At 48.0% G+C, this 17,437-nt stretch overlaps 1 protein-coding gene across 5 annotated transcripts in view; it reads right to left on the reverse strand.

The window, feature by feature from the left end:
- The window catches only part of LOC110517093 (multiple PDZ domain protein), a 135,084-nt gene that overhangs the window by 28,700 nt on the left and 88,947 nt on the right, over window positions 1–17,437 (reverse strand). For 4 of the 5 annotated variants that reach the window (XM_090209958.1, XM_090209959.1, XM_090209961.1 and 1 more), the window contains 8 exons: window positions 15,631–16,095; window positions 12,795–12,983; window positions 6,780–6,957; window positions 5,409–5,519; window positions 4,213–4,281; window positions 3,772–3,843; window positions 3,488–3,572; window positions 778–1,022 (listed from right to left, as the gene is read on the reverse strand). In XM_090209958.1, coding sequence (XP_090066084.1) covers window positions 778–1,022; window positions 3,488–3,572; window positions 3,772–3,843; window positions 4,213–4,281; window positions 5,409–5,519; window positions 6,780–6,957; window positions 12,795–12,983; window positions 15,631–16,095 — 1,414 coding nt within the window. The remainder of the gene's footprint in view (window positions 1–777; window positions 1,023–3,487; window positions 3,573–3,771; window positions 3,844–4,212; window positions 4,282–5,408; window positions 5,520–6,779; window positions 6,958–12,794; window positions 12,984–15,630; window positions 16,096–17,437) is intronic. The other variant, XM_090209960.1, reaches the window with a different exon arrangement.

Below are 17,437 nucleotides of genomic sequence, written 5' to 3' on the forward strand. Positions count from 1 at the left end.
GCGATCTGGTGACTATGACCATACAGGATCTGACCGTTGATCTACAACCAGGACATCATATATAATACTACACATTACTACTATATCTGACGGTACTGTATGTTAGGGGCTGTGGTCCTCTACAACAGTGTTGAGGAATGGCTGTAGCGATCTGGTGACTATGACCATACATGATCGACACAACGTGGAGTGCCTGGACTCAGCCCTTAGCCGTGGTAGATTGGCCAAATACCACAAACCCCCGAGGTGCCTTATTGCTATTATAAACATCCTAAATATATGGGGGGGGTTGGTGGGATTTAATCATAGAGGTGGATAGAGGGTCCTTCTTTGTATCTGGCCATCATAGATATGGATAGAGGGTCCTTCTTTGTATCTGGCTATCATAGAGGTGGATAGAGGGTCCTTCTTTGTATCTGGCTATCATAGAGGTGGATAGAGGGTCCTTCTTTGTATCTGGCTATCATAGAGGTGGGATAGAGGGTCCTTCTTTGTATCTGGCTATCATAGAGGTGGATGGAGGATCCTTCTTTGTATCTGGCCATCATAGAGTTGTCATAGAGGGTCCTTCTTTGTATCTGGCCATCATAGAGTTGTCATAGAGGGTCCTTCTTTGTATCTGTGCCATCCTGTATTCTGTGACAGCATGGGCAGCTCCATTCACGGCTGTCTGCATTGAAACTTCTACGAGTCATTAAAACAAACTGAAAGAGGGGCATACTGCCACCTGCAGTGTGGTGTCTCTTTCTCTAATCTCTCTCACACACACTGACTCACCTCCAGTAGCTCATCTCCCACGCGTATCCGACCGTCTCGCCCCGCCGCCCCCTGGGGGTCGACCCCGGCCACGTAGACGCCGAGGTGGGCTCTGGAACCATCCCTGTCCTCGGTCAGGCTGAGACCCAGACCAGGAACCAGACCCTGTCCCGGGGCCTCGGTGCTAGTGACTCCACGGGGACTCTTCTCCAGTTCTATCATATGGAGCTCACCTGGAAGACCTCCATACCTGGACATCATCTTCTCTGTGTGGGGGGGGACGGGGACGGGGACGACGACAGAGAGGAAGCAGTAGAGATATAGAGAAAGAGAGAGAGAATGAAACACAAAAGGATTGAAGTAGGAAATGAAGGCCGTGTTCACCTTCAGAATCAACGTCATATTGCTTATTCTGGTTCAGTGTCTAGGAGACTAGTGGTTATTCTGGTTCAATCCCCTCCTGTCAGTGTCTAGGAGACCAGCGGTTAATCTGGTTCAATCCCCTCCTGTCAGTTTCTAGGAGACTAGTGGTTATTCTGGTTCAATCCCCTCCTGTCAGTTTCTAGGAGACTAGTGGTTATTCTGGTTCAATCCCCTCCTGTCAGTTTCTAGGAGACTAGTGGTTATTCTGGTTTAATCCCCTCCTGTCAGTTTCTAGGAGACTAGTGGTTATTCTGGTTCAATCCCCTCCTGTCAGTTTCTAGGAGACTAGTGGTTATTCTGGTTCAATCCCCTCCTGTCAGTTTCTAGGAGACTAGTGGTTATTCTGGTTCAATCCCCTCCTGTCAGTGTCTAGGAGACTAGTGGTTATTCTGGTTTAATCCCCTCCTGTCAGTGTCTAGGGGACTAGTGGTTATTCTGGTTCAATCCCCTCCTGTCAGTGTCTAGGAGACCAGCGGTTAATCTGGTTCAATCCCCTCCTGTCAGTTTCTAGGAGACTAGTGGTTATTCTGGTTCAATCCCCTCCTGTCAGTTTCTAGGAGACTAGTGGTTATTCTGGTTCAATCCCCTCCTGTCAGTGTCTAGGAGACCAGCGGTTAATCTGGTTCAATCCCCTCCTGTCAGTTTCTAGGAGACTAGTGGTTATTCTGGTTCAATCCCCTCCTGTCAGTTTCTAGGAGACTAGTGGTTATTCTGGTTCAATCCCCTCCTGTCAGTTTCTAGGAGACTAGTGGTTATTCTGGTTTAATCCCCTCCTGTCAGTTTCTAGGAGACTAGTGGTTATTCTGGTTCAATCCCCTCCTGTCAGTTTCTAGGAGACTAGTGGTTATTCTGGTTCAATCCCCTCCTGTCAGTTTCTAGGAGACTAGTGGTTATTCTGGTTCAATCCCCTCCTGTCAGTGTCTAGGAGACTAGTGGTTATTCTGGTTTAATCCCCTCCTGTCAGTGTCTAGGGGACTAGTGGTTATTCTGGTTCAATCCCCTCCTGTCAGTGTCTAGGAGACCAGCGGTTAATCTGGTTCAATCCCCTCCTGTCAGTTTCTAGGAGACTAGTGGTTATTCTGGTTCAATCCCCTCCTGTCAGTTTCTAGGAGACTAGTGGTTATTCTGGTTCAATCCCCTCCTGTCAGTTTCTAGGAGACTAGTGGTTATTCTGGTTCAATCCCCTCCTGTCAGTTTCTAGGAGACTAGTGGTTATTCTGGTTCAATCCCCTCCTGTCAGTGTCTAGGGGACTAGTGGTTATTCTGGTTCAATCCCCTCCTGTCAGTGTCTAGGAGACTAGTGGTTATTCTGGTTCAATCCCCTCCTGTCAGTGTCTAGGGGACTAGTGGTTATTCTGGTTCAATCCCCTCCTGTCAGTGTCTAGGGGACTAGTGGTTATTCTGGTTCAATCCCCTCCTGTCAGTGTCTAGGGGACTAGTGGTTATTCTGGTTCAATCCCCTCCTGTCAGTGTCTAGGAGACTAGTGGTTATTCTGGTTCAATCCCCTCCTGTCAGTGTTTAGGAGACTAGTGGTTATTCTGGTTCAATCCCCTCCTGTCAGTGTCTAGGAGACTAGTGGTTATTCTGGTTCAATCCCCTCCTGTCAGTTTCTAGGAGACTAGTGGTTATTCTGGTTTAATCCCCTCCTGTCAGTGTCTAGGGGACTAGTGGTTATTCTGGTTCAATCCCCTCCTGTCAGTGTCTAGGAGACTAGTGGTTATTCTGGTTCAATCCCCTCCTGTCAGTGTCTAGGGGACTAGTGGTTATTCTGGTTTAATCCCCTCCTGTCAGTGTCTAGGGGACTAGTGGTTATTCTGGTTTAATCCCCTCCTGTCAGTGTCTAGGGGACTAGTGGTTATTCTGGTTCAATCCCCTCCTGTCAGTGTCTAGGAGACTAGTGGTTATTCTGGTTCAATCCCCTCCTGTCAGTGTCTAGGGGACTAGTGGTTATTCTGGTTTAATCCCCTCCTGTCAGTGTCTAGGAGACTAGTGGTTATTCTGGTTCAATCCCCTCCTGTCAGTGTCTAGGGGACTAGTGGTTATTCTGGTTCCATCCCGTCCTGTCAGTGTCTAGGGGACTAGTGGTTATTCTGGTTCAATCCCCTCCTGTCAGTGTCTAGGGGACTAGTGGTTATTCTGGCAGGCCTATAGTGATGTGTGTGATGTGTGTGTGGTGTGTGTGTGTGTGTGTGTGTGTGTGTGTGTGTGTGTGTGTGTGTGTGTGTGTGTGTGTGTGTGTGTGTGTGTGTGTGTGTGTGTGTGTGCGGCGTGTGTGTGCGTGCGTGCGCGCTCGTATGTGTAACCCACTCCAGCCGTCGTCTTCCGTGTCTCTCCGTGTGATTGGTGCAGAGACAGCTGTGGGGCTTCTCCTGACCGTCCTATTGGCTGTCGGCTGAAGACGCGGGGACAAACACAGGAAAACAGGGTGTGTTCAAAACAAACACACCCCATATAGATATACACATGTAGACAGGTCTGTATTAGTGGTAGTGAGAGGCTGTATAAGTATATGAATACAGGGTATGTCTGTTTTTAAGGGTTATGGTTAGGGGGGGGGGGGCACACACAGTCTCACACACAGGTGTACAAACCTTAAAGGGAGTAGGGGTGAAGGGGTTGGCGGGGGAGAGACTAAGGAACAGACCACTGTGACTCTCTGGCATCTATATACAGGGCCACACAGGGAATACACACCACATACAGAGTACAGAGTACAGACTTATAAAGGTATAGTTCTGTCTCTACGAGGAAAACACATGGGAATCAACAACACAGCCTAGAAGTGACACAACAATCGCACGACTACCAGCAACGCGTCTAAGTACAAAGAGCTGGATAGAATATGCACCTGTTTTAGCATTGATGTGCCCTCTAGCCAACTCTTTGTTTCTAGTGAACAAAACATAGAGTTGCACAGCTGTTCTATATTCTAACATCAAATGCTATGGTACATAGATCCACATTCTACACAGAATATATATCTTATTCTAATACAACAAACAAAAAATGGGAAGACATAAGGAATTACAAACCCTGTTGTTCGGTGAGTCCCTGTGTGATGCTGAGGCTTGCCTCTCATGGTTGGAGAGCACAGGAGAGGCCTGATGGGAAGAAGATATGAAACAGAGAGACAGAGAGAGAGAGAGAGAGAGAGAGAGAGAGAGAGAGAGAGAGAGAGAGAGAGAGAGAGAGAGAGAGAGAGAGACAGAGAGAGAGAGAGAGAGAGAGAGAGAGAGAGAGAGACAGAGAGAGAGACAGAGAGAGAGACAGAGAGAGAGAGAGAGAGAGAGAGACAGAGAGAGAGAGACAGAGAGAGAGAGAGACAGAGAGAGAGACAGAGAGAGACAGAGAGAGAGACAGAGAGAGAGACAGAGAGAGAGAGAGAGAGGGGGACAGAGAGACAGAGAGAGAGAGAGAGAGACAGAGAGAGAGAGAGACAGAGAGAGAGCGAGAGAGACAGAGAGAGAGAGAGAGAGAGAGAGAGAGAGAGACAGAGAGAGAGACAGAGAGAGAGAGAGAGAGAGAGAGAGAGACAGAGAGAGAGACAGAGAGAGAGACAGAGAGAGAGAGAGAGAGAGAGAGAGAGACAGAGAGAGAGAGACAGAGAGAGAGAGAGACAGAGAGAGAGACAGAGAGAGACAGAGAGAGAGACAGAGAGAGAGAGAGAGAGAGACAGAGAGAGAGAGAGACAGAGAGAGAGAGAGAGAGAGAGAGAGAGAGAGAGACAGAGAGAGAGAGAGACAGAGAGAGAGAGAGACAGAGAGAGAGACAGAGAGAGACAGAGAGAGAGACAGAGAGAGAGAGAGACAGAGAGAGAGAGAGACAGAGAGAGAGACAGACAGAGAGAGAGACAGAGAGAGAGACAGAGAGAGACAGAGAGAGAGACAGAGAGAGAGAGAGACAGAGAGAGAGAGAGACAGAGAGAGAGACAGACAGAGAGAGAGACAGAGAGACAGAGAGACAGAGAGAGAGAGAGACAGAGAGAGAGACAGACAGAGAGAGAGACAGAGAGAGAGACAGAGAGAGAGACAGAGAGAGACAGAGAGAGAGAGAGAGAGAGAGAGAGAGAGAGAGAGGGGGGGACAGAGAGAGAGAGAGAGAGGGGGACAGAGAGACAGAGAGAGACAGAGAGAGACAGAGAGAGAGACAGAGAGACGTCACATGATATCAGAGGACTTGTATGTGTGTGCGTGCATACATGTGAGTGGCAGTTCTAAACTAAACCGACCTGTGATGTGTGTTGTCCAGTCTGTACCAGGAAGACAACAGGGTCTCCAGCACTACGGATGGCCTCCACTGCCTGCTCATGGCTGGCATCTCTCAGATCCACGCCTCCTACCTGATCAATCAGCAATAAATCAACCAATCAAATGCATTCCCGAAGCCCTTTTTACATCAGCAGTGCATTACAGTTAATCGGCCTAGACTTCAAAGAGCAAGCAGAAGAAGATGTAGAAGAAGCAGAAGAAGAAGAAGCAGAAGTAGAAGAAGTAGAAGAAGACGTAGAAGAAGAAGTAGTAGAAGAAGAAGCAGAAGTAGAAGAAGTAGAAGAAGAAGAAGCAGAAGTAGAAGAAGTAGAAGAAATAGAAGTAGAAGAAACAGTAGAAGCAGAAGAAGTAGAAGAAGTAGAAGAAGAAGAAGCAGAAGTAGAAGAAGTAGAAGAAATAGAAGTAGAAGAAACAGTAGAAGCAGAAGAAGTAGAAGAAGTAGAAGAAGAAGAAGCAGAAGTAGAAGAAGTAGAAGAAAAAGTAGAAGTAGAAGTAGAAGAAGAAGTAGAAGCAGAAGAAGTAGAAGAAGTAGAAGAAGAAGAAGCAGAAGTAGAAGAAGTAGAAGAAAAAGTAGAAGTAGAAGTAGAAGAAGAAGTAGTAGAAGAAATAGAAGTAGAAGAAACAGTAGAAGCAGAAGAAGTAGAAGAAGTAGAAGAAGAAGAAGCAGAAGTAGAAGAAGTAGAAGAAATAGAAGTAGAAGAAACAGTAGAAGCAGAAGAAGTAGAAGAAGTAGAAGAAGAAGCAGAAGTAGAAGAAGTAGAAGAAGAAGTAGAAGCAGAAGAAGTAGAAGAAGTAGAAGAAAAAGTAGAAGTAGAAGTAGAAGAAGAAGTAGAAGCAGAAGAAGTAGAAGAAGTAGAAGAAGAAGAAGCAGAAGTAGAAGAAGTAGAAGAAAAAGTAGAAGTAGAAGTAGAAGAAGAAGTAGTAGAAGAAATAGAAGTAGAAGAAACAGTAGAAGCAGAAGAAGTAGAAGAAGTAGAAGAAGAAGAAGCAGAAGTAGAAGAAGTAGAAGAAGACGTAGAAGTAGAAGCAGAAGAAGTAGAAGAAGTAGAAGAAGAAGAAGCAGAAGTAGAAGAAGTAGAAGAAGACGTAGAAGTAGAAGAAGAAGTAGTAGAAGAAGTAGAAGAAATAGAAGTAGAAGTGGGGGAAGAAGATGAAGAAAAAAGATGCAGAAGAATCAAGTGATGTGTGGCCAGGAAAACTCACCAGAAGGAAGAAACACACACACACCTCTTTAATGAACATTCATCACAAACATATACATATACATACACAAACACACACCCCATCCTCTCCCCTCTCCCCTCTCCCTCTCCCTTCTCCTCTCTCCATACCTCCAGTATCCTGTCTCCAGTCTTCAGGGTGCCGTTGTGTCCAGCAGGGCTGTCTGGTGTGATGTGTTTAATGAACACTCCTCTCATCACCTCTCCACTGCTCAGCCTGCTGCCCATCCCTCTACCTCCCATGATACTGATGCCCAGAGACTGGCCTGAAGAACGCATCAACTTGACCCTGCATGGGGGGGCGGGAGTGGAGAGACAGAGAGAAAGAGAGAGACAGAGAGAGAGAGAGAGAGGCGGGGGGAGAGAAAGAGAGAGAGAGAAAGAGAGAGAGAGAGGGATATGCGTCAACAGCAACATTGAGAAAATCCTCTGTATTATCATTAACAGCAGACTTGTACAGCAGACTTGTACATTTCCTCAGTGAAAACAATATACTGAGCAAGTGTGAAATTGTTTTTTTTACCAAATTACCGTAAAACAGACAAACAAAACAAAGGCAAAGTCTTGTCATGCTTTGTTGATTTCAAAAAAGCTTCTGACTCCATTTGGCATGAGGGTCTGCAAATTGACGGAAAGCTGTGTTGGGTGAAACACATTATAAAATCCATGTACACAAACAACAAGTGTGGAGTTAAAAATTGGCAAAAAAACATTCACATTTCTTTCCACAGGGCCGTGGGGTGAGACAGGGATGCAGCTTGAGCCCCACTCCTTTTTGAAAAATTGAGACTCTGCATGCAGAATTCTGAAAAAACATAATCTGTGTACAATGTAAAACACCAAATAATTCATGCAGAGCAGAAGAGCCCTCTAAGCAAGCTGGTCCTGGTCTGTCCTCTAAGAAGCTGGGACTCTGTTCACCAACACAAACAGACCCCACAGAGCCCCAGGACAGAAACACAGTTAGACCCAACCAAATCCCGAGAAAACAGAAAGATAATTACTTGAAACATTTAAAAGAATTTACTAAAAAAATAGCAAAATGGAATGCTACTTGGCCCTAAACAGAGAGTACACAGTGGCAGAATACCTGACCACTGTGACTGACCCTAAACAGAGAGTACACAGTGGCAGAATACCTGACCACTGTGACTGGCCCTAAACAGAGAGTACACAGCGGCAGAATACCTGACCACTGTGACTGGCCCTAAACAGAGAGTACACAGTGGCAGAATACCTGACCACTGTGACTGACCCTAAACAGAGAGTACACAGTGGCAGAATACCTGACCACTGTGACTGACCCCAACTTAAAGAAAGCTTTGACTATGTACAGACTCAGTGAGAATAACCTTGCTATTGAGAGAGGTTGCTGTAGGCAGACATGGCTCTCAAGAGAAACTGAGCTGCACTTCCAAACCTTCTGCCAAATGTATGAACATTTTAGAGACACATATTTCCCTCAGATAAAACAGACCCACAAAGAATTCGAAACAAATCCAATTTTGATAAACTCCCATATCTACTGGATGAAATACTAAAGTGTGCCATCACAGCAGCAAGATTTGTGACCTGTTTCCACAAGAAAAGGGCAACCAGAGAAGAACAAACAACATTGTAAATACAACCCAAATTTATGTTTACATATTTTCCCTTTTGTACTTTAACTATTTGCACATTGTTACAACACTGTACAGTGCATTCAGAAAGTATTCAGACCCCTTGACTTTTTAAAAATGTTGTTAGGTTACAGACTTATTCTAAAATGGGTTAAATTACAAAAAATCTATCTACACACCATACCCCATAATGACAAAGCGAAAACAGGTTTTTAGAAATGTTTGCAAATTAAAGTGTTCAGACCCTTTGCGATGAGACTCCAAATTGATCCTCAGGTCCATCCTGTTTCCATTGACCATCCTTGAGATGTTTCTACAACTTGATTGGAGTCCACCTGTGATACATTCAATTGATTGGACATCATTTGGAAAGGCACACACCTGTCTATATAAGGTCCCACAGATTGGCAGTGCATGTCAGAGCAAAAACTAAGCCATGAGGTGGAAAGAATTGTCCATAGAGCTCCGAGACAGGATTGTGTGTGATATTGGGGAAGGGTACCAAAAAATGTCTTCAGCATTGAATGTCCCCAAGAACACAGTGGGCCCCATCATTCTGAAATGGAAGATTTTTGGAAGCACCAAGACTCTTCCTAGGGCTGACCGCCTGGCCAAACTGAGCAATCGGCGGAGAAGGTCTTTGGTCAGGGAGGTGACCAAGAACCTGATGGTCACTCTGACAGAGTTCCAGAGTTCCTCTGTGGAGATGGGAGAAACTTCCTGAAGGACAACCATCTCTGCAGCACTCCACCAATCAGACCTTTATGGTAGAGTGGTCAAATGGAAGCCACTCCTCAGTAAAAGGCACATGACAGCCCGCTTGGAGTTTGCCAAAAGGCACCTAAAGGACTCTCAGACCATGAGAAACAAGATTCTCTTGTCTGATGAAACCAAGATTGAACTCTTTGGCCTGAATGCCAAGCGTCACGTCTGGAGGAAACCTGGCACCATCCCTATGGTGAAGCATGGTGGTGGCAGCAACATGCTGTGGGGATGTTTTTCAGTGGCAGGGACTGGGAGACTAGTTAGGATCGAGGGAAAGATGAACGGAGCAAAGTACAGAGAGATTCTTGATGAAAACCTGCTCCAGAGAGTTCAGGACCTCAGACTGGGGCGAAGGTTCACCTTCCAACAGAACAACGACCCTAAGCATACAGCCAAGACAACGCAGGAGTGGCTTCATGGACAAGTCTCTGAGTGTCATTGAGTGGCCCAGCCAGAGCCCGGACTTGAACCCGATCTAACATCTCTGGAAAGACCTGAAAATAGCTGTGCAGCCACGCTCCCCATCTAACCTGACAGAGCTTGAGAGGATCTGCAGAGAAGAATGGGAGAAACTCCACAAATACAGGTGTGCCAAGCTTGTAGCATCATACCCAAGAAGACTTGAGGGGGGAATCGCTGCCAAAGGTTCTTCAACAAAGTAAAGGGTCTGAATACTTATGTAAATGTGATATTTCACTTTTTAATGTTTTAGAAATTTGCTAAAATTCTAAAAATATGTTTTTTCTTCGTCGTTATGGGGTATTGTGATGTCGTTATGGGGTATTGTGATGTCGTTATGGGGTATTGTGATGTCGTTATGGGGTATTGTGATGTCGTTATGGGGTATTGTGATGTCGTTATGGGGTATTGTGATGTCGTTATGGGGTATTGTGATGTCGTTATGGGGTATTGTGATGTTATTATGGGGTATTGTGATGTCGTTATGGGGTATAGTGATGTCATTATTGGGTATTGTGATGTAATAAGGCTGTAACATACAATTTTGGAAAAAGTAAAAAGGCTCTGAATACTTTCTGAATGCACTGAGAGATTTAGACCTTTAGACAGCCAACCAGCCGCTGTGGGAGAGACAGGGATAAACAGGGTGAAGGGTGTGGTGTGTGTGCCTGACAGCCTGACCAACCAGCCGCTGTGGGACTGACAGGGATAAACAGGGTGAAGGGGGTGGTGTGTGTGCCTGGCAGCCTGACTAACCAGCCGCTGTGGGACTGACAGGGATAAACAGGGTGAAGGGGGTGGTGTGTGTGCCTGGCAGCCTGACTAACCAGCCGCTGTGGGAGAGACAGGGAGAAACAGGGTGAAGGGGGTGGTGTGTGTGCCTGGCAGCCTGACTAACCAGCCGCTGTGGGACTGACAGGGATAAACAGGGTGAAGGGGGTGGTGTGTGTGCCTGGCAGCCTGACTAACCAGCCGCTGTGGGACTGACAGGGATAAACAGGGTGAAGGGGGTGGTGTGTGTGCCTGGCAGCCTGACTAACCAGCCGCTGTGGGACTGACAGGGATAAACAGGGTGAAGGGGGTGGTGTGTGTGCCTGGCAGCCTGACTAACCAGCCGCTGTGGGACTGACAGGGATAAACAGGGTGAAGGGGGTGGTGTGTGTGCCTGGCAGCCTGACTAACCAGCCGCTGTGGGAGAGACAGGGATAAACAGGGTGAAGGGGGTGGTGTGTGTGCCTGGCAGCCTGACCAACCAGCCGCTGTGGGAGAGACAGGGAGAAACAGGGTGAAGGGTGTGGTGTGTGTGCCTGACAGCCTGACCAACCAGCCGCTGTGGGACTGACAGGGATAAACAGGGTGAAGGGGGTGGTGTGTGTGCCTGGCAGCCTGACCAACCAGCCGCTGTGGGACTGACAGGGATAAACAGGGTGAAGGGGGTGGTGTGTGTGCCTGGCAGCCTGACTAACCAGCCGCTGTGGGAGAGACAGGGAGAAACAGGGTGAAGGGGGTGGTGTGTGTGCCTGGCAGCCTGACTAACCAGCCGCTGTGGGACTGACAGGGATAAACAGGGTGAAGGGGGTGGTGTGTGTGCCTGGCAGCCTGACTAACCAGCCGCTGTGGGACTGACAGGGATAAACAGGGTGAAGGGGGTGGTGTGTGTGCCTGGCAGCCTGACTAACCAGCCGCTGTGGGACTGACAGGGATAAACAGGGTGAAGGGGGTGGTGTGTGTGCCTGGCAGCCTGACTAACCAGCCGCTGTGGGACTGACAGGGATAAACAGGGTGAAGGGGGTGGTGTGTGTGCCTGGCAGCCTGACTAACCAGCCGCTGTGGGAGAGACAGGGAGAAACAGGGTGAAGGGGGTGGTGTGTGTGCCTGGCAGCCTGACTAACCAGCCGCTGTGGGACTGACAGGGATAAACAGGGTGAAGGGGGTGGTGTGTGTGCCTGGCAGCCTGACTAACCAGCCGCTGTGGGAGAGACAGGGATAAACAGGGTGAAGGGGGTGGTGTGTGTGCCTGGCAGCCTGACCAACCAGCCGCTGTGGGAGAGACAGGGAGAAACAGGGTGAAGGGGGTGGTGTGTGTGCCTGGCAGCCTGACCAACCAGCCGCTGTGGGAGAGACAGGGAGAAACAGGATGAAGGGGGTGGTGTGTGTGCCTGGCAGCCTGACCAACCAGCCGCTGTGGGACTGACAGGGATAAACAGGGTGAAGGGGGTGGTGTGTGTGCCTGGCAGCCTGACTAACCAGCCGCTGTGGGAGAGACAGGGATAAACAGGGTGAAGGGGGTGGTGTGTGTGCCTGGCAGCCTGACTAACCAGCCGCTGTGGGAGAGACAGGGAGAAACAGGGTGAAGGGGGTGGTGTGTGTGCCTGGCAGCCTGACCAACCAGCCGCTGTGGGAGAGACAGGGATAAACAGGGTGAAGGGGGTGGTGTGTGTGCCTGGTAGCCTGACTAACCAGCCGCTGTGGGAGAGACAGGGAGAAACAGGGTGAAGGGGGTGGTGTGTGTGCCTGGCAGCCTGACCAACCAGCCGCTGTGGGAGAGACAGGGATAAACAGGGTGAAGGGGGTGGTGTGTGTGCCTGGCAGCCTGACCAACCAGCCGCTGTGGGAGAGACAGGGATAAACAGGGTGAAGGGGGTGGTGTGTGTGCCTGGCAGCCTGACCAACCAGCCGCTGTGGGAGAGACAGGGAGAAACAGGGTGAAGGGGGTGGTGTGTGTGCCTGGCAGCCTGACCAACCAGCCGCTGTGGGAGAGACAGGGATAAACAGGGTGAAGGGGGTGGTGCGTGTGCCTGGCAGCCTGACCAACCAGCCGCTGTGGGAGAGACAGGGAGAAACAGGGTGAAGGGGGTGGTGTGTGTGCCTGGCAGCCTGACCAACCAGCCGCTGTGGGAGAGACAGGGAGAAACAGGGTGAAGGGGGTGGTGTGTGTGCCTGGCAGCCTGACCAACCAGCCGCTGTGGGAGAGACAGGGAGAAACAGGGTGAAGGGGGTGGTGTGTGTGCCTGGCAGCCTGACCAACCAGCCGCTTTGGGAGAGACAGGGAGAAACAGGGTGAAGGGGGTGGTGTGTGTGCCTGGCAGCCTGACCAACCAGCCGCTGTGGGAGAGACAGGGATAAACAGGGTGAAGGGGGTGGCAGCCTGACCAACCAGCCGCTTTGGGAGAGACAGGGAGAAACAGGGTGAAGGGGGTGGTGTGTGTGCCTGTCACAACAAGTGTGTATTATCTGTGCACTACAGCGTTCGACTATAAAGAAGGACAGCAACGTTACTAACCTTCTAGGTTGAGCCCAACTGAGGTTAGTAGGATAAACCAACATCTCGTCCTCTCTCTCTTCTTCCTCTCTCACCTCCTCCTCCTCCTCCTCTCGCTTCCTCTCCACTTTCTTCTCCTCCTCTCTCACTCCATCCACACCTCTCCTCTCCTTCATTGGTACGGGTGAGGGTGGGGGTTTAGGGATTAGGCTACAGGGAAAAAGATCACATGCTTTATAAACAGTAAAATGTTCATTTTTAATATTTTGTATAAACTATAACATTATTCCTTATGATACAATTATCAATATTATGTTTCTCTTTGTTTATTTATTTATTTGTTTATTTGTTTATTTTTGTTTTATTTGTTGTTGCCACGAAGGTCTTTTACCAAATAGGGCTCTCTTCTGTGTCTGTGTCTCTGTCTGTCTGTGTGTGTGTGTGTGTCTGTGTGTGTGTGAGGTAATAAGCCCATTATATTGAGTGATAGCCATATCTACACAGCAGGAGTCTGTAAAAAGGAGCAGTGGAGAGCATTACAACATGTTACAGCAGTAGTAGAGAGAGAGAGGAAGAGAGAGGGGAGGAAGAGGGAGGGGGAGGAGAGAGGGGAGGGGGAGGAGAGAGAGGGAGGGGGAGGAGAGAGGGAGGGGAGGAGAGAGAGACAGACAGAGAGGGGGAGACAGAGAAGGAGGGGGAGGAAGAGAGAGGGAGGGGGGGGTGAGAGAGAGGGAGGGGGGAAGAGAGAGATGGAGGGGGGAAGAGAGAGAGGGAGGAAGAGAGAGAGGGAGGGGGGAAGAGAGAGAGGGGGGAAGAGAGAGAGGGGAGGAAGAGAGAGGGAGGGGAGGAAGAGAGAGGGAGGGGGGAGGAGAGAGAGGGAGGGGGGGGAGAGAGAGGGGAGGAAGAGAGAGGGAGCGGAGGGAGAGAGAGGGAGGGGGGTGAGAGAGAGGTAGGGGGGGTGAGAGAGAGGGAGGGGGTAAGAAAGAGAGGGAGGGGGAGGAGAGAGATGGAGGGGGGAAGAGAGTGAGGGAGGGGGTGAGAGAGAGGGAGGTACTGAGCTCTATAGGTGAGTCTAAAAATAGCCTTCTATACCACATGAATGTTAAAAAATACGTTTTGTGGCCTACATCCCAGCCTGTGTCAGATCCGGCCGTGACCGGGAGTCCCATAGGGCGGCGCACATTTGGCCCAGCGTTATCCGGGTTAGGGGAGCATTTGGCAGGGGGGTGGGGCTTTTCTTGGCTCATCGCTCTCTAGTGACTCCTTGTGGCGGGCTGGGCGCCTGCAGGCTGACAGTGTTTCCTCTGACACATTGGTGCGGCTGACCTCCGGGTTCAGCGGTTGGGTGTTAAGGAGCGAGGTTTGGCGGGTCATGTTTCAGACGACGCATGGCTTGACCTTCGCTTGAGGCTGAAGGGTTGAGGCTGAAGAAAGGAGCCTAAGACTCAGTGTAGGGTTGAGGTGGAGCTATAAGTCTCAGTGTAGGGTTGAGGTGGAGCCTTAAGACTCAGTGTAGGGTTGAGGTGGAGCTATAAGGCTCAGTGTAGGATTGAGGTTGAGCTATAAGGCTCAATGTAGGGTTGAGGTGGAGCTTTAAGGCACAGTGTAGGGTTGTGGTGGAGCTATAAGGCTCAGTGTAGGGTTGAGGTGGAGCCTTAAGACTCAGTGTAGGGTTGAGGTGGAGCTATAAGGCTCAGTGTAGGGTTGTGGTGGAGCCTTAAGACTCAGTGTAGGGTTGTGGTGGAGCTATAAGGCTCAGTGTAGGGTTGAGGTGGAGCCTTAAGACTCAGTGTAGGGTTGAGGTGGAGCTATAAGGCTCAGTGTAGGGTTGAGGTTGAGCTATAAGGCTCAATGTAGGGTTGAGGTGGAGCTTTAAGGCACAGTGTAGGGTTGTGGTGGAGCTATAAGGCTCAGTGTAGGGTTGAGGTGGAGCCTTAAGACTCAGTGTAGGGTTGTGGTGGAGCTATAAGTCTCAGTGTAGGCTTGAGGTGGAGCCTTAAGACTCAGTGTAGGGTTGAGGTGGAGCTATAAGGCTCAGTGTAGGATTGAGGTTGAGCTATAAGGCTCAATGTAGGGTTGAGGTGGAGCTTTAAGGCTCAGTGTAGGGTTGTGGTGGAGCTATAAGGCTCAGTGTAGGGTTGAGGTGGAGCCTTAAGACTCAGTGTAGGGTTGAGGTGGAGCTATAAGGCTCAGTGTAGGGTTGAGGTTGAGCTATAAGGCTCAATGTAGGGTTGTGGTGGAGCTTTAAGGCTCAGTGTAGGGTTGTGGTGGAGCTATAAGGCTCAGTGTAGGGTTGAGGTGGAGCCTTAAGACTCAGTGTAGGGTTGAGGTGGAGCCTTAAGACTCAGTGTAGGGTTGAGGTGGAGCCTTAAGACTCAGTGTAGGGTTGAGGTGGAGCCTTAAGACTCAGTGTAGGGTTGAGGTGGAGCCTTAAGACTCAGTGTAGAGTTGAGGTGGAGACTTAAGACTCAGTGTAGGGTTGAGGTGGAGCATTAAGACTCAGTGTAGGGTTGAGGTGGAGCTATAAGGCTCAGTGTAGGGTTGAGGTGGAGCATTAAGACTCAGTGTAGGGTTGAGGTGTAGCTTTAAGACTCAGTGTAGGGTTGAGGTTGAAGAAAGGAGCTTTAAGAGTCAGTGTAGGGTTGAGGCTGGAGAAAGCGCTCGAGCAAGCAAGGGTTTGAGATAGGGTTGGAAGCTTACCTTTGGATTGGAGCTGTGGCTGAGAGACCGAGGCCGGGGTTGACGCTAGAGCTGGGGTAAGGGTTGAGGCTAGAGCTAGGGTAAGGGTTGAGGTTAGGGTTGGAGTTAGGGCTTTATGTTTATTGTTATTTGTTTCAGTTTCAAGACGGGATCTTACCTCTTGTCTGGGGGTGGGGGTCTGGGTGGGCCTTTGGTTGGCGTTGAGGCTGGAGCTGTACTTGTAGCTGATACTACAGGTCTGGGTAGAGAAGGGCCTTGAGGCCTTGGGGCTGTAGCTGGACCTGGAGTTGGGACTGTTGAGGCTGTATCTGGGGCTCCAGGAGGGGTAGGGGAAGGGGTTAGACCTCCAGGGGGAGTAGGGGAAGGGGTCAGACCTCCAGGAGGGGTAGGGGAAGGGGTCAGACCTCCAGGAGGGGTAGGGGAAGGGGTCAGACCTCCAGGAGGGGTAGGGGAAGGGGTCAGACCTCCAGGAGGGGTAGGGGAAGGGGTCGGACCTCCAGCAGGGGTAGGGGAGGGTGTCAGGGGGCAGGGTGAGGGGCCGTCCACCATGATGGATGACAGAGGCTGCTGGGCCATAGAGGCACGGTGCTCCTCTACCAGAAACGAAGGGATGAATGTCACACTGTGGAGTGAAAGGTAAAATAAAGAGAGAGAGAGAGAGAGAGAGAGAGAGAGAGAGAGAGAGAGAGAGAGAGAGAGAGAGAGAGAGAGAGAGAAAGAAAGAAAGAGAGAGGGATGAGCGAGTGAGTTGATAGAGAGAGACGTAGTTAATGTAGGTATGTGTCTGTGTTTGTGTCATTTAGACAAAAGTCCTAAGATAGTTAAAAACTAGACAATAATGGAGCTGATCATTACAAACATATTGAAATTATGATGATTCATACTGGACAATAAAGGATACTGGATATTATAGGATACTGGATATTAAAGGATACTGGATATTAAAGGATACTGGACATTAAAGGATTCTGGATATTAAAGGATACTGGATATTAAAGGACATTAAAGGATATTAATAAAGGATACTGGATATTAAAGGATACTGGACATTAAAGGATACTGGATATTAAAGGATATTAAAGGATATTAAAGGATACTGGACATTAAAGGATACTGGATATTAAAGGATACTGGATATTAAAGGATATTGGATATTAAAGGATATTAATTAAAGGATACTGGACATTAAAGGATACTGGAAATTAAAGGATACTGTATATTAAAGGATATTAAAGGATACTGGATATTAAAGGATATTAAAGGATACTGGATATTAAAGGATATTAAAGGATACTGGATATTAAAGGATACTGGATATTAAAGGATACTGTATATTAAAGGATATTAAAGGATACTGGACATGAAAGGATACTGGATATTAAAGGATATTAAAGGATACTGGATATTAAAGGATATTAAAGGATACTGGATATTAAAGGATACTGGATATTAAAGGATATTAAAGGATACTGGACATTAAAGGATACTGGATATTAAAGGATATTAAAGGATACTGGATATTAAAGGATATTAATGGATATTAAAGGATACTGGACATTAAAGGATATTAAAGGATATTAAAGGATACTGGATATTAAAGGATATTAATGGATATTAAAGGATACTGGACATTAAAGGATATTAAAGGATATTAAAGGATACTGGATATTAAAGGATATTAATGGATATTAAAGGATACTGGACATTAAAGGATATTAAAGGATACTGGACATTAAAGGATATTAAAGGATACTGGATATTAAAGGATACTAGATATTAAAGGATACTAGATATTAAAGGATACTAGATATTAAAGGATACTGGATATTAAAGGATACTGGATATTAAATGATACTGGATATTAAAGGATATTAAAGGATACTGGATATTAAAGGATACTAGATATTAAAGGATACTAGATATTAAAGGATACTGGATATTAAAGGATACTGGATATTAAATGA

Source organism: Oncorhynchus mykiss, chromosome 19 (genome assembly GCF_057628025.1).
Source record: "Oncorhynchus mykiss isolate SJ-2025 chromosome 19, ASM5762802v1, whole genome shotgun sequence".
Classification (NCBI taxonomy): domain Eukaryota; kingdom Metazoa; phylum Chordata; class Actinopteri; order Salmoniformes; family Salmonidae; genus Oncorhynchus; species Oncorhynchus mykiss.